Source organism: Symphalangus syndactylus, chromosome 20 (genome assembly GCF_028878055.3).
Source record: "Symphalangus syndactylus isolate Jambi chromosome 20, NHGRI_mSymSyn1-v2.1_pri, whole genome shotgun sequence".
Lineage (NCBI taxonomy): Eukaryota > Metazoa > Chordata > Mammalia > Primates > Hylobatidae > Symphalangus > Symphalangus syndactylus.
In genome coordinates this window covers 35,372,851-35,392,787 of record NC_072442.2, presented here as the reverse complement: position 1 = coordinate 35,392,787, position 19,937 = coordinate 35,372,851, and the positions used below count along the sequence as shown (strand labels likewise).

The window sequence follows — 19,937 nt, the reverse complement described above, 5'->3', positions numbered from 1 at the left end:
AGGATAGCCACCAAAATGTTAATGATGGTCATCTTAAGGGGTGGGATTGTAGGTGACTTCTACTTTTTTTCTTATTCGTTTAGTGTTTAAATGTTACATAATGGGTATTTATTACTTATATAATCAGTGAAAAATAAAGCTATTTTCATTGTTGTGGGGGGAATTATTGGCAGGTAGAAGTCCCTAGAGGATCTGATTTAATGAGCACACAAGATCAATATTTAATTAACATATCAATTGCTGGCATGTCAACTGATGTTTTCCAAAATTGTTGAAGTGTAGGCTCTCTTAAGTAGCCAAACTGTCGTCGGAAACATGGTTTACAATTCTCCCATTTAACAAACGCGGAGGAACAGAATGATTACAAATGCTAAAGCGCAGAAGACGATTAAAGGAAGTGTATTTATGTACCATCAAATGCTTGTGTATCCTGTACATATCAGTTTAGAATTCTCTCATCAACCCAACCTTCTGGCAACTTCCAAACCCCTCCATCACGGCCTTCTAACTTTTCAAACTTTTTTTTTTTTTTTTGTAAGCCACTTCTCTTTATAGACCTCTCTGTAGTGGTTCCTAAAGTCTTCCCTTTAAACCTTCTAACTTGTGTTTGCTATTTTTATGACTTCCTCCTCCCAGTGCTTGGCTTCCCCAGCTGGGGATTCACCTTGCTTTGGTGGCCACTGTTTTGCTCTTCTCGCCTTCCCTCTCTCCATGGGCCTGCCCGGCTCAGGGAAGGCCGCAGGTGCTTAGACCTTGTCCAATGCGTTGCTCATTGAACATGCCGGGTCTCAAACAAATGTTAGGGACAGCTGGTTAGACGAGAATCTGGGCCTCGCCTGCTTGCTTTCCGCAACATTTCTTGAGCACTGCTGGGTGTCCAAGGCAGGGCGAGATCCCAGAGCAGTCACGACCGGATGTATGATTGGTGCTCACTGCACACTGCTGGGGACGCACAGGGAAGATGCCGCTGATGGTGTAGGGGGGTGGGGGTGGGGGGAAAGTTGCTAGGACTTGGCAGAGGGAGCAGCACGTGTCGAGGTCTACTGGTTCTCCAAGTTTGGTCCCAGAGCAAAGGCATCAGCATCACCTGGGAACTTGCTGAAAATTCTAATGCTTAGGCCCCACTACCGACCTACCAAAGCAGACACTCTGGGGGAGGGAGGAGGGGCACTAAAAATCTGTTTTATCAAGACCTCCAAGAGACTCCGACACACGCTAGAGTAGTTTGAGAACCACGACTCTGGGAGCGGCCTGAGGATGCTTAGGATGAGCGCAGAGCGGAAAGGAGGACTCGTGAAGGCTCTCTGATGCCAGTCAAGGGGTTAGACTTTGCCCCGCAGGTGCGGCCTCCAGGTTTTTAAGCAGAGGCCTGTGGCTCTCACACGCCCTCTCCCAAGGCGGCGTCTCTGGGAGCCCTGGGCGTTCCCTGGGCCCCCGGGACCGAGAGCTTACCCGCGTAGGACTGAATTCGCCCACGACCCCCGACACCAGGCAAGAGAGGTTGTGCCGCAGACCCTCCACTCCTCAGCACCAGGCGCTCGCCGTCCAGGTGGAGGGGAGCACACGTGGGAGCCAGGGGCACCGGCAGAGACACAAGCGCAGAAGGCACGCGCTCAGGCCCACGCCCGCGGCTGCCGGGGCGGAAGGTGTTGCGAGCCCCGGCTCCACCCCCAGCCTGCGGGGCGCGGTGCTTTGGCCCCGCAGGCCCCGCCCCGGCGCGCGCCCGGCCCGCCTCCCTGGGCGGGGGGGCGGCTCAGCCCCGCGCCCGTGCGCGCGCTCGCGGCCGGGTTGCAGGGCTGGGCGCGCGCCCCGCGTCCGGGGCAGGAAGATGGTGGCGAGCGCGCGAGTGCAGAAGCTGGTGCGGCGCTACAAGCTGGCGATTGCCACGGCGCTGGCCATCCTGCTGCTACAGGGCCTGGTGGTGTGGAGCTTCAGCGGCCTGGAGGAGGACGAGGCGGGCGAGGTGCTCCGACGGCCGGGCGGGTGGGCAGGCCGGGCGCGGGGGCGCGCGGGGTCCTGGCGGGGCTGCGGGCGGCCCCAGCCGGGGAAGTGGGGCAAGGGCCGCGTGCGTGCGTGCGGGGCGCCGGCGGTCGCCCAGAGCGGAGCATCCGGCCCCCGGCACTCCCTTCTCCCGCAGGCCTAGGGAACTGCGCGCGGGGGCAGTGCGTGACCTGGAGACCCGGGCCCTGGTGGATTGGGAGTCGGGCGGGAGGAGCAGGTCATGCTGGGGTGATCTCCGGCCAAGGGAGCGATGAAGGTCAGGCGCGGCGAGCGGGGCTGGGAGGCGGGGCTGGGCCCGAACCTGCTCGGAGGTGGGGAGCCCCAGGCCAAACTTTCTGAAGTTGGGAGGGGGCGGGGATATGCGCGCCATGGGCGGAGGAGTGGGGCCAAGGGACTCGGGGCGTCCTTCCCCAGCTAAGCCCGAGGGGCAGCGGCCGGTGAGGAAGGGGAGCTCGGGGGTGGAATTCAGGCCTGGGACAAAGTGTGTACCCGGGAACTGAAGGAACAGGGAGTGACCCCGAGGGAGAGAACTGGAGTCTTCCCGAGGTGTGGCTTTCTCAGCTGTGGGTTTGAAGAACTGGATGGGTCTCCGGAGGGCAGGGGGAGGAGGAACTGAGCTGGTGAGTTGGCCTTAGGACCTTAGGGAATTAGGGAGGGGGCCTCTGGCTCTAAGGGAATGAGGACTGTAACAGAGCCCCAGCCGTAGAGCAGGGGCAACCAACAGCCGTCTCAGCCCCCAGGTCCCTGCCTCGAGGGTCTTTCTTCCTCTTCCCTGATGTGGTTTCAGCTGGATGCTCAGACACTTCAGCGGTGTGGTGAGGAAGGGTCCATTGGGTCTGGGTTCGTGCTGCGGAGATGGAGTGGACAGGCCACACCACAGCCCTAAGCTGTGGCCCGGAGGTCAGGGCCTCCCTGCCGCCGGCGCCCCTGTTCTGCTGCCTCCAGGGCTCCGGGTCAGAGACTCTGTCTGCTGCTGTCCTCGGGCAATCCCCGATACCTGCGACCCCTTACCGCATCTCGCCAGTCTGGAAGGCCTGGTGTGGAGACAGAAGAGCTGCCCTTGCCTTTTTTTGGGAGAACCCAGAGGGTGGGATGGTGACGGGGGCTGGAACAGAGTCACATGAGACCATAACTCCAAAAGGAGGTGAGGGCGGGGGCAGGGCTGGCTCCGTGACATCCTCGGGGATGTGGACCTATAAGTAGGATGAGCAAGTAGGAGAGTGTTTCAGGCCCAGTGTAAGAAGACTCTTTGGGCAGATGGGACATTCCAAGATGGAATGGGCTGCCAAGGCAGTTAGGGAGCCCTCTGACCCTGGAATATGTGACCACTCTGGGCTACCGCCCCCATCCCCCACCACCTCCTCCTCCAGCTTCCTGGCTGAATGAATAGGGGAATCCTGGACTGGAATGTTTGAAAAAGCTTGTGCGGTCCAGGCACCCATTGCTGCTTGGACCCCCTCAGCTGCTCCCTCACGTGACTCTGGGTTGCCAGGCAGCATAACGGGGTGCATGGGAAGGTGAGTGCTGAAGCTGGACCGCCCACTTCACCACTCTCTTCCAGCTCTGACCCTGAGAAGACCACCAGCAAATCACTTTGCCTCCTCCCTTATCTTTACCAGTATCCCTCCTCAAGATGGGGATAATAATGGCACCTCCCGTGTTGGGTGATTATAAAGATTAAGTGAAAATGATGCCTGTGAAGCACTTGCAGGAGTTCCTGGCACATGCTCAGCTGTCAGTAAATAAATAACTCTTATTATCCCAGCACTGTGCATTGGGAATACGATTCATTCATTCATTCATTCCACAAATAGGTGTGAAGTCCTACTTTGTACTAGATACTGTGCTAATACTGGGGATACAAAAATAAAATAGATGAGGTCTCTGCCCTCATGGACAGGTAATCTACAGAGAGAAACAGACAGTGAAAAGGAATTTAATAGAATTACAAAGGGGTTGGGTTAGATCAGGGGGTCAGGAAAGGCTTCTCACAGGAAGAGGTGGGCAGGAGAATTCAGGCAGAAGGCCTGAGGAGAATGGCCTTAGCTGAGCACCCTTGAGGAATGGACAGGAGAGTGTGGTGCTTTCCCTGGAAGACGGTTCCATCCTGTGCGGCTGAAAGGACCACAGCAAGGGGCAAGGGTTTTATTCTAAGTGCAGTGGGAGAGCACTGAAGGGGTTTAAGCAGCACAGGATTCAGTGTGCATTTAAGACGTGCGCTCTGCCCATCTATGGAGAGGCTGAGAGTGGATCCCAGGGATGGTCACTAACCTCCAGAGAGCCACTTGATAGTTTCCAAAGCTTCCACAAACAACATCTCACCACTTGTTTTAAATGCAGCCCGAGAAGTCAAAGGAGGTGGAGTATGGGGAGAGCATTTCTGTGTTCACCCTTTCTGTGACTCAGAGGAGGATTCTAAGGTGGAGCTACAGAGCCAGGAAGTGGCAGAGGATTTTAATTGCCTCCTTGGAGGAGAGGAAGGAGCCTCTGAGGCCAGAATGTATCCCAGCTAGAAGTCAGAGGACCATTCCCCACCCTCAGCCATCAGAAGGGCTCCCAACCTCAGGGGCTGCTGGGGGCAGCCTGTGAGGGGCACAAGGCTGGGGCTGTGATGATGATGCTCCTTGGACATGCCTGGACGGGATGTAGGTGGGGGCTGACTGCCCACCAGGGCCTCTCTGATCCCTCACTGCTGCCTCCTCATCCCCCAGCCTCATCTGGGATTGTCATTCTCAGGGTCAGCCAGCTCCCACTGCAGTGCAGGGACCAACATGCCCATCTCCTCCCACATCCTGGCCCCCACGACAGCCAACTTGGCCCCGTGCCTCATGCCCTACCCTCCTGAACAGCTACCTAACTCACTGATACTGGCTTCCACTCGGAGAGCCTACAGCTCTCTGCCATCTCTACCCACCTAAGCTTGGGAATGTCTTTCTCTGCTTGCTCTGTGGCCAGGTCACATGTCACCAGGCTGATGCACACTCAGCTCAGTGGGGCTGCATTTACCTTTCCTAGGGATTCCCCAGCCTGTGGTGCCCTCCCCAGTGTGGGTAGAGAATAGGGTCTGCTGCCTCCTCTTGCAGGTATCTCTTCTCGGATGGGAATGGGCGCCCCCAGCTCCCACTGGCCACCTTTAAGAGATCAGAGGGCAACCGGGCACTGTGGCTCATGCCTATAATCTCAGCACTTTGGGAGGCCAAGGTGGGAGAAGCACTTGAGCCCAGGAGTTCGAGACCAGCTTAGATAACATAGCGAGACTGTATCTCTATTAAAATGAATAAAATAAAAAGATTGGAAGGCTGGCTGGGTGCTAGGCACAGAGGGCATGAATGTAGGGATGGGGCTCTGGCCTGAAGGTGGCTGTCAGCCTGACAGCATGAGGTTCCTGATGTGCCCAAACTAGTAGTGGGTAGGGTGTGCAGGGGTTGGGGGAAGTCCTGGGGAGGTGAGGAGCACAGAGAACCCAACCCAGCCGAGTCCAAGATGTCCAGGATCTTGGGCCTTTCTTGACTTCACGTTTGACTATTTCCTCCTCCCATCTGAGTAATCATAATGATAAAGATGGCAGCATTGGGCCAGGTATGGTGGCTCACGCCTGTAATCCCAGCACTTTGGGAGGCTGAGGCGGGGAAATCACTTGAGGTCAGGAGTTTGAGACCAACCAGCCTGGCCAATATGGTAAAGCCCGGTCTTTACTAAAAATACAAAAAGTTGTCAGGCATGGTGGCACATACCTGTAATCCCAGCTACTTGGGAGGCTGAGGCACGAGAATCACTTGAACCTGGGAGGCAAAGGTTGCAGTGAGCTGAGATCATGCTACTGCACTCCAGCCTGGGCAACAGAGTGAGACTCTGTCTATAAAGAAAAAAAAAAAAGTAGCAGTACTTATTGAATGCTGTGCCTATGCCAAAAGCTTTGCATTCATTCATTCATTCAACAAATACTAAGGCCAGGCACAGTGGCTCAGGCCTATAATCCCAGCACTTTGGGAGGCCGAGGATTGTGGATCACTTGAGGTCAGGAGTTTGAGACCAGCCTGGCCAACATGGTGAAACCCTGTCTCTACTAAAAATACAAAAAATTAGCCAGGCATGGTGGTGCGCACCTGTAATCCCAGCTACGTGGGAGGCTGAGGCACAAGAATCGCTTGAACCCAGGAGGCAGAGGTTGGAGTGAGCCGAGATTGCACCACTGCACTCCAGCCTGAGCAATAGAGTGAGACTGTCTCAGAAAAACAAACACTTACTGAGTGTGTACTACAGCCAGACACTCTCCTAGGCGCTAGGACTATGTCAGTGAACAAAACAGCAAAAAAGCCCTGCCCTTGGGGAACTTACAATCTTCTGAGGAGAAAGACAAATTAAAAAAAAAGTATAAATAAATAGTAGGATGAGAGGAAATATTGTGCTATGGGAAAAAGCAGAGGAGGAGGGAGGGCTGTCACTGTAAATCCAGTGGTCAGGGTGGCCCTACTGTTAAGATGCCATCTGAACAAAGAATTGAAGGAGGCAAGGGGTGTGAGCCCCCAGTGGGGCTATCTGGGGGAGGGTGTGCCAGGCACAGGGGATAGTGGGTGCAAGGGTTGGAGCCAGGAGTGCCGGGGGGGGGATGAGGGGATGCAGAGAAAGCCACTGTGGCTGCAGGAGAATGAGCATGACAAATTCTCAGATGAGGTCAGAGGCCTGGGGGGAGAAGGGGGCGTCCAGACAGCTCATGGAGCCTCTGTAGGCTCCTGTAAGGGCCTTGGTTTTTATCCTAAGAGGGGAAGCCACTGGAGGTTTGGAGCAGGGGAGTGGTGAAATGGGATTTTAAGAGTTGTAACAGAACCACCAGCTGCTGTGATGAGAACGGAATTTAGGGGAACAAGAGTAGGAGCTGGAAGACCAGGGAATCCAGGCAGGGATAGTGAGGGAGGTATTGAGAAGGGATTTGATTCCAGATGTATTCTGAAGGTGGCCCCGATGGGATTTACTGATGGAGTGGATGTGGGGTATGAGGGAAAGAGAGTCAAAGATGACTCCTGGCTGGGCGCGGTGGCTCACATCTGTAATCCCAGCACTTTGGGAGGCCAAGGCAGGTGGATCACAAGGTCAGGAGTTCAAGACCAGCCTGGCCAACTTGGTGAAACCCCATCTCTATTAAAAATACAAAAATTAGCCAGGCGGGGTGGCATGTGCCTGTAGTCCCAGCTACTCGGGAGGCTGAGGCAGGAGAATCACTTGAACCCAGGAGGCAGAGGTTGCAGTGAACCAAGATTACACCACTGCACTCCAGCCTGGGCAACAGAGCAAGACTATCTAAAAGAAAAAAAAAATGATTCCCAAAAGTTTTTGGCCTGAGCATCCTGAAGGATGGAGATGTCATTAACTGAGATGGGGAAGATGAAGTAGGAGCAGGTTGGGGACGAAGAGCAGGAGGTACTTTTGGGCTTGTGGCCTTGAGAGGTCTATCGAGCTCCCACGTGAGATGTCAAGGGGGCTGGTAGTTAAATGCCTGAAGGTTCAAGCGAGCTATCCAGGCCAGAGAGATCAATCTGGGGGTGGGGATGGAGTTTAGAAACCCAGCGACTGAAGATCACTTAGGAAGTGAAGGTGCTAGGACAGGAAGGGCCCCCAGATGTGCCCTGGGAGACAAGGAAGCACCAAGAAGACCACAAGGAGTGGCAGTGAAGAGAGGAGAAAAGCCAGGTGGGTATCCTGGAAAGCAAATGCGGAGGGCGCTTCAAGCAAGACAGAGTGGTCCATTAAGTCACGCCACTGAAAGGCCAAGAAAGAAGAGGACTTAGTCCTGGAGAACTTGTGAGCATGGAGGGGAAGGCCCGTGGGAGAGGGTTTACAAGGCTGGGGACGGCTCTCCCTAGCTGCAGTGTCTCATGTTGTTGTTACTCCTCTTTACAGCTGAGGGAGCATGCTCAGAGAAGTTAGGGAACTGCTGGTGAGTTGGCAGAGCTAGGCCCAGAGCCCTGGAGACCCTAGAGTGTTCACATGGTGGCCCCTGTTCCTCCGTCCGTTCTACATCTCATCCACCAGACACCAGCTAGGTGTCCGTGTGTGCCAGCTGCTCTGCTGGGCCCTGGAGAGATGGAGCTGACATGTCTCTCATCAAGGAGTTCACTACTAGAGGAACATCCAGGGCCTTGGAGCCCAGCCCATTCCACTGCAGGGCAAATGGAATGGCTGCATGCCAGGGGCCTTGGAGCTGGATCTGAAAGGATGGATGGGATTTGGTCAGGCAGGGCAGGTAAGATGGGGGAACGGAGGAGGAGGTGGCTGGACATGCTGTTCAGTCACCACCAGGCCATCTAGGGAAGTGCCTGGATTTGAGGAGAGGCAGCAGGTACCAGAGCACTTAGAGCCAGGAAGCAGGGGCGCAGCAGCGGTGGAGGCGCCCTGCTGCAGGGATCCCTTCAAGGGAGAACCTGCTGCACATGCAGTGAGGTGACAGCCTCCAGCTGCGGGCACCTTCAGGCCCTGCCTCAGCTTTCAAGCCAGGGACTGAGTGTGGAGGTGGCTCAGGGCTCACCAGCTCCAGGCAGTACATGTGCTGGAGTTTTCCCAGGAGCTGGCCAGGACTTCCTCGAGGCTGTGCTGGAGGCGGACACTCTTCTTGCCCCTCTCCTTGCATGGCTGTCTCCTTTGCCGCCCAAAGCCTTTCCCTGCCGGCTCCTGCCCCGTCATTCACAGGGGCACCCGCAGTGAATCTCATGCACTCTGACTCTGTCTTGATCTGCTTCCTAGAGGACCTGAGCAGGATTGGGGTCTCAGGCTTCAGCTCCATCATCCCCCATGGGCACTCCTCCTTCACTGTGAGGTGGCCTCAGTCTTCCCACATGGAAATGCTTTGGATTCATCTGGAAGTCAGAGTCTTCTGAAGACCACTGTCTCCTTCCAGCCCTCGGTGGGAGTGCTGGGTCTCAGGTGGACATTTGTACCCTTGGTGGGGTCTTTGCACCCTTCCCTTGGGACACACATGGATATTTATTTTAACATCTGCTGAAAAAGAAAGTGGTATCTGAGTCCAGAATAGAAAACCAAGCACAGTGCCATGTAATCTGAGAGCCAGTGGGGGACGGGGGTGTTGGTATGATGGAGGGAGGACCAGTGCTCCCTCAGTGGCTGGCCCGGGAGGCGCTCCCATGGTGGTGCTGATTGTGCGGAGTCCTTTACACCTTTAGGTGAAAAGCACTTCTTTGGATAAAAGGTGGGCAGGAACATCTAGGTCTGAGGGTGCCCCCAACCAAGATGGAACTCAAGGAGCAGGAGGAGGTGAGGGGCTGCCCCAGTGATATGTCTGCATCTCTCTTACAGAAAGGAAGGCAGAGGAAGCCACGGCCACTGGAACCTGGCGAGGGTTCCAAGGACACAGACAGTTCAGCAGGGCGACGGGGCAGCGCAGGCAGAAGGCATGGGCGCTGGCGGGGCCGTGCTGAGAGCCCAGGAGTGCCCGTGGCCAAGGTGGTACGGGCAGTAACCAGCCGGCAGAGAGCCAGCCGGCGGGTCCCACCTGCCCCACCCCCAGAAGCCCCAGGCCGCCAGAACCGGAGTGGGGCAGCAGCTGGGGAGGCGCTGGTAGGGGCAGCCGGCTTCCCACCACACGGAGATACAGGGAGCGTGGAGGGTGCCCCCCAGCCCACGGACAACGGCTTCACCCCGAAGTGCGAGATCGTGGGCAAGGACGCGCTGTCTGCACTGGCTCGGGCCAGCACCAAGCAGTGCCAGCAGGAGATTGCCAATGTGGTGTGCCTGCACCAGGCTGGGAGCCTCATGCCCAAGGCTGTGCCCCGGCACTGTCAGCTGACTGGTGAGGGACAGGGGTGCTCCAGCCCTTCGCAGGCCGGGGCAGGGAGTGGCGTGGCCCGGATCCTCACCCCTATCTCTCTGAGGAAGAAAGAGCCAAGGGGATCCTACCTCCCTGCCTAAGTCTTCATCCAGTGTACTTACTAAGTGGCAGAGGCAGAGTGGGGACCCAGGAGCATGGGGCTCCAAGTCTAGGCTTCTTTGGAAGGCAGGCAGCTCCCTCTTCCCATCTTACCCCCACCCTGTGACCTAGGGTGGGCCTCGCCAACACCTGTCCTCTGCTCTCAGGGAAGATGAGCCCTGGCATCCAGTGGGATGAGAGCCGAGCCCAGCAGCCCATGGATGGCCCCCCGGTGCGAATCGCCTACATGCTGGTGGTTCACGGCCGTGCCATCCGCCAGCTGAAGCGTCTCCTCAAGGCCGTCTATCACGAGCAGCACTTCTTTTACATCCATGTGGACAAGGTACTGTGGTGGGGAGAGGCCAAGGGGTCTGGGATGAGCAGAGAAGAAACAGAAGGTTGCAGACAGACAGGGTCTCTGACCTGGCCCAGGTAGCCTAGAGAGGGAAACAGGCCCTAAATGGGGGGTGGCAGCACGAGCCAGCTCAGCCGGTTAGGGGCTGGAGCCCTGCCCTGTGCTTTCCTTGTCTTGTGTCCTTTCACTCTGTCCTGGAGTGGGAGTGGGGATGGCGATAACACTGGGGGCTAGCTGAGTGTCTCCTCCCCACCAGCGTTCCAACTACCTGCACCGGGAGGTGGTGGAGCTGGCCCAGCGCTATGATAATGTGCGGGTGACACCCTGGCGCATGGTTACCATCTGGGGCGGAGCCAGCCTCCTGAGGATGTACCTGCGGAGCATGCGGGACCTGCTAGAGGTGCCTGGCTGGGCCTGGGACTTCTTCATCAACCTCAGTGCCACTGACTACCCAACCAGGTGTGGGGATGGGGCTCTTGAGTCCTCTGGATGGGAGGGGACCCCTGTCTAGGCACCTGGGGTTGGATGGCTTTGGTGGACCTTCTCTGCCCCATAGTGTAACTCTGGGATCCGCCCTGCTCAGACATGGGCCCCTGGGCCCCAGCCATGTTTTAGGGGAGGGGTTGGTGTAAGATGATCTGCGAATTGAGCATGATAGGAGATGGGGAGGGGGAGGAGGAGCCAGAGGTCTGTACCTGGTGTGCTGGGTCAGACAGCAAAGGGCAGAGGAAGGATGGGGTGGTCTTCCTCAGGGGCCTCTGGTGCTCACCACCCCAGACATCAGCCAGGGGTAGGGCACATGGCCAGACAGCAATCAGGGAGAGAAGAAAAGCCAGACGGTCTGCTCTGGGCCAGTGACTGAGCAACTATCTCATGTGGCTGCCTGTCACCCCATTCCTTCACCAGGACCAATGAGGAGCTGGTGGCATTCCTATCCAAGAACCGGGACAAGAATTTCCTCAAGTCACATGGCCGGGACAACTCCAGGTGAGGGGGTGGGGAAGGAGGCCCTGGCCCCAGAGTCTTGTCCCAACCCCTCCCACACAGTTGGGCTCTGTGGCTTCAGCCCTGGGTTTCAAAGCCTCCACACCAGTCACAGGTTGAGGAGTGTTGGTTGCCAGGCAGATGAAAGAGCTTAGACCCCACCCTGCAGGATCCCCAGCCAAGGCCTCTCTGCTGCCTGCAGGTTCATCAAGAAACAGGGCCTGGACAGGCTCTTCCATGAGTGCGACTCACACATGTGGCGCCTGGGCGAGCGGCAGATCCCAGCAGGCATTGTGGTGGATGGCGGTTCTGACTGGTTCGTGCTGACACGCAGCTTTGTGGAGTATGTGGTGTACACAGATGACCCACTTGTGGCCCAGCTACGCCAGTTCTACACATACACACTGCTCCCAGCCGAGGTGGGTGGCCCAGCAGGCATGAAGGCCGGGGAGGGCGTGGGTTGGGCTGCCTGCAGCTCACCTTCCACCCTCCCTTGCTGCTTGCAGTCCTTCTTCCACACGGTGCTGGAGAACAGCCTTGCCTGTGAGACCCTCGTGGACAACAACCTGCGGGTCACCAACTGGAACCGCAAGCTGGGCTGCAAGTGCCAGTACAAGCACATCGTGGACTGGTGCGGCTGCTCCCCCAACGACTTCAAGCCACAGGACTTCCTCCGGCTGCAGGTGCTTGCCCAAGGCCCCAAGGCCCCTGACTAGGTCTTCTCCCCCGGCTTTTCACCAGGAGAATGGCAGGGTGGGCCAGTCAGAGAATCTGGGGGGCCGCGGCCTGCAGCAGCCCTCAGGGGTCTGGGGCTACAACAGCAGCAGGAAAAGCCGCAGGAGGCTGAGCTCTAGGCAGTGCTGAGGGGCCAGCCCCACCATGCCCTCTGGGGCTTCCAGAGCCCTTCACCCTCCTTGCCTCTCCCGCTCCAGCAAGTCTCCAGACCCACCTTCTTCGCCCGGAAGTTTGAGTCGACTGTGAACCAGGAGGTGCTGGAAATCTTGGACTTCCACCTGTACGGCAGCTACCCCCCCAGCACGCCAGCCCTCAAGGCCTACTGGGAGAACACCTACGACGCGGCTGATGGCCCCAGTGGGCTCAGTGATGTCATGCTCACTGCTTACACGGCCTTCGCCCGCCTCAGCCTGCACCATGCCGCCACTGCTGCACCCCCAATGGGCACCCCACTCTGCAGGTGAGACCCCCTTCTGACATACAGCAGGCCCTCGGGGTATGGTGCCCTAGGGGGAGGCCAACCAGAGAATGACGTCCCCTGCCCACAACAAGGCCCCAGTCTGAAGCAGGGAAAAATGCAAATACTGAAAAGACGGCTAGAGCCAGGCATGCAGGTGCTGTGGGGGTGAGATCTGGGGAAAGGAAGTGCCTGGGGTGGGACTCCCCAGAGCCCCCTCCCTGGGACTCCAGGCCAAGTCAGGTGTGCTGATGGCATCTCCCTTTCTCCCTGCTGGCACCTTAGGTTTGAGCCCAGGGGCTTGCCGTCCAGCGTGCACCTGTATTTCTATGACGACCATTTCCAGGGCTACCTGGTGACGCAGGCGGTGCAGCCCTCAGCCCAGGGGCCGGCAGAGACGCTTGAGATGTGGCTGATGCCCCAAGGGTCGCTGAAGCTGTTGGGGCGCAGTGACCAGGCCAGCCGGCTCCAGAGTCTGGAGGTGGGACAGGTCCCCCACTTGCTTTCTCCCAATCCCCACCCAGACTTGGGGTAATGGGACGAGAGGGACAGACACCAAGGGAGGGGTAAGGTTCTTTTTCACAGTCATGGCACCCATGGTGATGCCCCCATGCAGACATCCTGTGTCACCCCCAAGCCTGTGCACACTGAGGAGCACCTCCTGGTTGGGGTATGCAGAGGACATGCAGGCAGCAGGGAGGGAATTATCCGTTCCACTACAACACAAGCCCAATCTTCCAGACTACAGAGATTTCGCCTAGAGGGGCAGGGACATTCGAGTTGGGCCATGAAACTATGCTTCTGAGTGGCTCCTCATAGTCTCTCTTTTTTTTTTTTCCTTTTTGAGACAGTCTCACTCTAACAGTGGTGCAATCTTGGCTCACTGTAACCTCTGCCTCCCAGGTTCAAGCGATTCTCCTACCTCAGCCTCCCACGTAGCTGGGACTACAGGTGCGCGCCACCACGCCCAGCTAATTTTATTTTGTATTTTTAGTAGAGACGGGGTTTCACCATGTTGACCAGGATGGTCTCGATCTCCTGACCTCGTGATCCACCCGCCTTGGCCTCCCAGAGTGCTGGGAATACAGGTGCGAGCCACCGCGCCTGGCCCCTCCTCATATTCTCTTTCTTAGAGGCTTTGGCTTCATGTGGGAATGGTCTCTGGACAGGACTTTGAACCTCATCCCTGCCGTATTGTCCCCAATAAGGGGGACTGACCTCCACTGCCTAGCAGTCAGAATGGAAGCCTAGAATGAATCTCAGAGCTGGGAGAGATATTAAAGATCTCCTAGTCTGATCCCTCCATTTTGTAGATGGGGAAACTGAGACCCAGAAAGAGACAGTGACTGGCCTGAGATTACACAGTGAGAGGCAGCTTCAGAGGAAGGAGAAGGACCTTTCCCCCACACTCCTGCCCAGCTGCCTCTCTCTCTACAGGTTGGCACTGATTGGGACCCCAAAGAGCGTCTTTTCCGGAACTTTGGGGGGTTATTGGGGCCGCTGGACGAGCCTGTGGCCGTGCAGCGCTGGGCCCGGGGCCCCAACCTCACAGCCACAGTGGTCTGGATCGACCCAACCTATGTGGTGGCCACATCTTATGACATCACAGTAGATACGGAGACTGAGGCCACGCAATACAAGCCCCCACTGAGCCGGCCCCTGCGGCCAGGGCCCTGGACTGTTCGACTCCTTCAGTTCTGGGAACCGCTGGGTGAGACCCGCTTCCTTGTGCTGCCCTTGACCTTCAACCGCAAACTACCTCTCAGGAAAGGTAAGCATGCAGTTCTCAAATGAGGCCCAGAAGCTAGACAGAATAGGACTCGCCAGAGAGGTGACCCCAAGAAGCCAACCATCAGAGCTGACTCCCATCCCTAGAGTCAGGGAAGCATGGAAGGGCTGGGGCCTTCATCTTCTTTCCTGTAGCATGCAGGGTCCTGCACTGCAGTGTGGTGGAAAGGGGAGCTGTACAGTCATGCACACTTAGTTTGGAACATAACTGACGAGTTCATTGGCCTTTTGTCCTTGGAAGTTACTGGGCCTTCCTGGGCCTCAGTCTTAGCACGTGAAGCTGGAATACTACACCTATCAGGGACCTCCTGGTACATGCAACACAAATCCACTCAACCTAGCTTGAGTTAAAAAGGGGAGAAGACTGGAAGAATGCAGAGGTCTCCTTCACAAAGCTAGGAAATGTCTCAGGCCTCACTGTGAAGCAGAGGTGCTTTCTCCATCTCTCTGGGGCCATCTTGTTCCTCATCCTGTCCTGTCTCTATGCATTGGCCTCAGGCTCTGGCTCCCCATCCGTGGCCTCTCAGTGCAACAGACACTGACCAGGGACTTTTAGTCCCCAGGTTCCACATTCTTGGGACAGCAAATCTGATTGGCTATCCCAGTCCACTGTCTGGCCAGGTGGGCAGGGTCATGTGGCTCTCTGCCCACTTGGCTGAGGCTAAGGGAGCAGGCTCGGAACAGAAACACAGGCTGGGCAAATTTCCTGCAAGGGAGGGCCTAGTATAAGTAACTCCCCCCGGGAGCTATGAGGGATGAGCCTCTGGAGGGAAAGTGGCCGGTATGCAGGAGGTGATCAACTGGTAGGTGTTTCCTTCCCCCACCACATCCTATCACAAGAAGGTGGTTAAGAGGTGGGGTACCCTAGAGGAGGAGGGGGTGCTGGTGGGGCTGCAGCAGATCCAGGGCAGGCAAGCTGTGTCCCCCGCACACCTAGACCTCCCAGTCAAGGGAAGAATGGCAACAATGCACAGCAGGTAGGGACAGGGGCTGCGCCTCAAGGACAAAGAGGAGGTGCTCTAAGCCAAGGAGACAAAGCTGGCCATTGTCTGTGCATGAAGGGCTGAAGTGCCCGAGTACAGGCTTCTGAGGGCTCCAGGAGCCACCGATGATGGTCAAGAAAGGGTGTGGGACACAAACCAGACTGTTCCCTTCTTTTCTAAAGTGCCTTGAACCCACTGCTTTACTGCATCCTAAATTTGGGAATCTAGGGCTTACTGCCTTGATTTTATAAAACTCCGTTTTATAGGCACAGAAGTCCCTTGGATTAGCCCACTCAGCAAGCTGTGACTCAGAAGTAGGGCTGTGACAGGAACTGGGGTACCCAGACCCAACTCCTGGGTCTGGCCTCCATGGAGTCTGTTGCGGGGGGTGTGCTTACTGCCTGCTCTGCACCCACAGATGATGCCAGCTGGCTGCATGCAGGGCCACCCCACAATGAGTACATGGAGCAGAGTTTCCAGGGCCTGAGTAGCATCCTGAACCTGCCTCAGCCAGAGCTCGCGGAGGAGGCTGCCCAGCGGCACACACAGCTCACAGGCCCTGCGCTCGAGGCCTGGACAGACAGGGAACTGAGCAGCTTCTGGTCCGTGGCCGGACTGTGTGCCATAGGCCCCTCTCCCTGCCCCTCCCTGGAGCCCTGCAGACTGACCAGCTGGAGCTCTCTGTCTCCCGACCCTAAATCAGAGCTGGGGCCTGTCAAAGCAGACGGGCGACTCAGGTAGCAGGGCCCCAGCCAGTACCCGTGGAGGACCCAGGGAATTGCACCTTACAGACAATGGAGGGGTGTCCCCTCCCACAGGCAAGAACCAGAGGCCCAGGCTGCACACCCATTTCAGCCATCAAGAACCCACACAGACGGCAGGGAAGGTGGACACAGTATGAACTACTGCTAATGTCTCTGTTGGGGATCAGAGGGCTGGCGGGAACGTGAGAAGGGCGCCAGCAGCATTCCACACCCAGCTCTTCCTCGCCTTCCTCTCTAGTTTGAATTTTTGTTTTTAATTTAAAAAGGAAAATGGGTGGTTGGGAGAGAAACTATAACAGAAGATGTGCAATAGGGCTCAGAGCAGCCCCAGGAAGTGGGCCGTGTCTGTGGGGAGCAGGGGCTTGCTGAGCCCACCTGCTATTGTTCTGGATGAGGCTGGGCCTGCCTGGCTCTCCAGGGCCTCATCCCCCATCCTGGGCCTGTGGTGCTCATGGCTGAGGCTCCACAGGGCTGCAAGTGCCCTGCCAGGCTCTAAGGCCCGAAGAACAGGTGATATTGGGGGCACTGCAGAGCTGGGCTCTAGCAGGACAGTTCTTTTGTAGCCAGGGGACCCTAGAAGTGGGGTGGGGCTGGCTCCAGGGCTTTCCAGCATACCCTGCCCCTGGATGGGAAAGGCAGGGTCAGGGCCCACTGAGATCCATGCAGAGTTTCCAGGTGTGCACTGGAAGTGAGGTCACACGAACAGCATGGGAAGAAGACTCTGTCAAGACTCAGAAGAACCTGGAGTAATTGTGCCTGAAGCTCAGCGTGAAGTCTGAAATATGCAACAGAAGAAATATATCTCTATCTGTCTACTCTGGGCTCTGTGTTTTTCCTCCTGGGTGTCAGGAAGCCATCACCATTCATTGGGCCTTCTCCAGAAGTCTTAGCTGGTACTTTGGTAGCCTTGAGAAGGTAAAGATCTCATTCCTCCAGATTAAGAACAGTTTAGAATCCACCCAAAAGGGACTCAAGAACCCATCTAGCCTGGGTGCAGGGGTTCACGCCTGTAATCCCAACACTGGGAGACTGAGGCAGGAAGATTGCCTCAGCCCAGGAGTTTGGGACCTGCCTGGGAAACATAGACCTCATCTCTACAAAAAAAAATTTTCTAATTAGCCAGGCGTGGTGGCACACATCTGTAGTCCCAGCTACCCAGGAGGCTGAAGCAGGAGGTTGAAGCTGCAGTGAGCCAAAATTGCACCACTGCACTCCAGCCTGGGTGACAGAGTGAGACTCTGTCTCAAAAAACAAACATCTAATCCAGCTCCTTTTTCTGAGGGGTAAACAGGCCCAGAGAGGCTCGAAGACTTCTTCTTTGCCACCCAGCAGGCCAGGGGACCAGCAGGACCTGAGCTTAATTTGTGAGCCTTGACCCAGCACTCCCACCCCCACCACCAGGCCAGGCTGCAGCAGATGCTGGCTTCTCTATCCTTGGCCTTAGCAGGGCCCATCTTAGAAGCCTGGCCCTGCCACATGGGGCACCTTCAACAGAGGCAATCCCAGCCATGGCCTGGTCGTTATGATTGGAGCTTTTTCTTTTAGGGGCAGGAGCAGCAGCAGCCTAGGTACCTGGTCACAGTCCTAGGACTCATGTTGAAAAGGGTTGTCCATCCTCCCTCCCTTTCCCAAGCCTATTCTCCCCCTCCCACTCTCCTACCATTGTCAGCCAGAGCTCGGTATCAGTCCTTCACAGCTTGCTTAATGTGGGAGCAAGGGTGAAGGTTTCTAGACCTCTAAAGTCACCCCATCAGCCAGCCACACTGAGCTCAGCTTGGGGAACAAATTCCTGCCCAGGCTGCCACATGTCAAGTTCTCCTAGTTGCCAGGATGGGGCACTCCTGACAACCAACCGATAACAGCACTGGGGTTTTTGTCAGCTGCCATGGTGCTGACCATGCCTGCAGTATCTCAATCCTTACAACTCTTGGAGGGAGGCATTTTTATTATCGTCATTTAGCAGATCAGAAAACTGAGGCTTAGAGCTGTGAAATGATGAGCCCAAAGTCACAGCTAACTATTAGATGGTGGCAACAGCCTTCAGAAAGAGGCAGGAAGCCTCCAGAGTCACTCAGTCACTACACTCTCGTGCTCGCTTAAGAGCCTGGCTGGGCAGGTAAGTAGGAAGGAGCTAACGGCAAGAATTCGAAGGAAAGGGTGCTTAGGTTCAGGGGCTAAGATAACTCGTTTTTTCTGGCTCCTGTTTTAGTGAACATCTGAAGCTGTACCCTGGTTCTCCAGAATGTTGTGGGTTTTGTTTCCCAATATCAACTCTCAGTTCAATAAAGAGGAAAAATTAACAACTAGGTTCAGCATATTAGGCACAGGCAGTAAATATTAGAACACTTAGACTCTGCTGCCCAAGAGCTCACAAACTAGCCTGTGGATTTAACCTGGGCTATGGCTGTGCTGTGTTAGGCTAGCACAACGGTTTTCAAAGTAGTAGTAGTAGTAGTAGTAGTAGTATTTTTAGAGACAGGGTCTGGCTCTGTTGTCCAGGCACGATCACGATCATAGCTCACTGCAGACTTGACCTCCTGAGCTCAAGTGATCCTCCTGAGTAGCTAGGGTCACAGACGTGCACCATCATGCCTGGCATTTATTTATTTATTTATTTATTTATTTATTTGCTTATTTACTTATTTATTTATTTATTTATTTATTTATTTATTTATTTATTTATTGGTAGAACGGGTCTCTCCATGTTGCCCAGGCTGGTCTCAAACTCCTGGCCTCAAGCAGTCCTCCCGCTCCAACCTCCCAAAGTGTTGGGATGACAGGCATCAGCCACTACTCCTGGCCTCAAAGTACCATTAAAAAAAAAAAACAAAACTTAGGTAGGACATGGACTCGCTGCATCCCTGTCCTTCTCCACCACCATATTAGGTCAGGTCGTAGTTCCCCATTATTGTCACCTGCTGTAAACATTTTGAGTTTACATTTTTCAACTCAAGTGAGTCGTGATCTTGACAGAGGATTCTGATTTAACGGTGTGAGGTGGCAACCCACAATGGTATGCTTTTAAAGCTCCTCAGGCCTTTCTAACAAGCAGGCAGGCAGAACTAGGGAAGCGTAACCCCACCCCTGCTACTGTGGCAGGTCTGTCTTGGCCCCACTGAATTGGAAGCACTGCAGGACCCAGGACCTGGCTCCAGGACTCCTCCTGACAGGTTCAGAGGGCAGGTTTGGGGGTGGAGGCGCTCCTCTCCCATTCTCTCCCCTGTTCAGGTCACTGAGGTGAGTGAGAGCCCAGCTTTGCTGCCTGAGTTTCTGGCAGACAGTGTTCTCTACCCCCCACCTTTCTGTAGGTTTAACTCAGCCTGGAGTCTTGGGTTTTTTGAGGTTTCTTTGAAATCCACTCCTGGCTAGGCCACTGGGGTCAAAATCAGGATTTGGGCCAAGCAGGACACACAGTGGGGGTACGGAGCGGGCGAAGGCAGGCTGGGCCCCCAGAGCTGCACAATAACTGCTTTGGAGGGAGGAGGAGAGCCTGGGCAGAGAGGCTTTTGTATTTCATGGCCTGGCGTACCTGGTTCCCAGGGCAACCATGGACCCCACGGTTCTGTCAGAGGTGGAAGCCAAGACCAGAAGACAGCCAATTAACATCCAGAGCCCAGTTATCTGAGCCAATGGGAAGTGGAGGTGGGCAGTGGGGCTGGGAGGGATCTAGGACCGAGAAGTGCAGAGATCTGGGTGAGTTGGAGTCCCACTGGCTGTCAGGTTCAGCAGAAGCAGGGCCTGTTCCCCGCGAGCCCTGCTCTGAAGGTTGTAGCGGGACCCTCATAGCTGCCAGGCTTGCAGAGGCAGGAGAGGCTGAGAGCCTGGAAAGCTGCTTACAGATGCCCCTGCTCTGAATGAAGCTGTTCCTCTGGGCCAGGGTTCCCAGGGAGGGGTGTGGCACCTCGGGGAGTGTCAGCCCTGTGGCCCTGCTGGCTGCACTCAAGGCTGATGC

General features: G+C 56.0%; 1 protein-coding gene across 2 annotated transcripts; it reads left to right on the top strand.

Moving 5' to 3' along the window:
- Positions 1-1,727: 1,727 nt before the first annotated feature.
- Positions 1,728-16,800, top strand: XYLT2 (xylosyltransferase 2). 2 transcript variants are annotated; one of them, XM_055255820.2, is made up of 12 exons: positions 1,838-1,963; positions 2,138-2,257; positions 9,310-9,802; positions 10,087-10,262; positions 10,531-10,733; positions 11,181-11,261; positions 11,461-11,677; positions 11,765-11,941; positions 12,191-12,453; positions 12,736-12,931; positions 13,888-14,221; positions 15,640-16,800. In XM_055255820.2, exons 2-12 carry the CDS (start codon positions 2,252-2,254, stop codon positions 15,960-15,962), a joined length of 2,469 nt encoding a protein of 822 aa, XP_055111795.2. In that variant the 5' UTR covers positions 1,838-1,963; positions 2,138-2,251; the 3' UTR covers positions 15,963-16,800. The 2 variants fall into 2 exon arrangements, with proteins under 2 accessions (XP_055111794.2, XP_055111795.2); XM_055255819.2 differs by lacking the exon at positions 2,138-2,257 and having other exon boundaries at positions 1,728-1,963.
- Positions 16,801-19,937: the final 3,137 nt, after the last annotated feature.

What these genes read in the sequence shown, in the direction of transcription:
- XYLT2 (XM_055255819.2), top strand. Translation starts at nt 1,829, where the DNA reads ATGGTGGCGAGCGCGCGAGTGCAGAAGCTGGTGCGGCGCTACAAGCTG. An exon ending in CCGGCACTGTCAGCTGACTG is followed by an intron (nt 9,803 to 10,086) that starts GTGAGGGACAGG and finishes CTCTGCTCTCAG; the next exon opens with GGAAGATGAGCCCTGGCATC. An exon ending in TTTACATCCATGTGGACAAG is followed by an intron (nt 10,263 to 10,530) that starts GTACTGTGGTGG and finishes CCTCCCCACCAG; the next exon opens with CGTTCCAACTACCTGCACCG.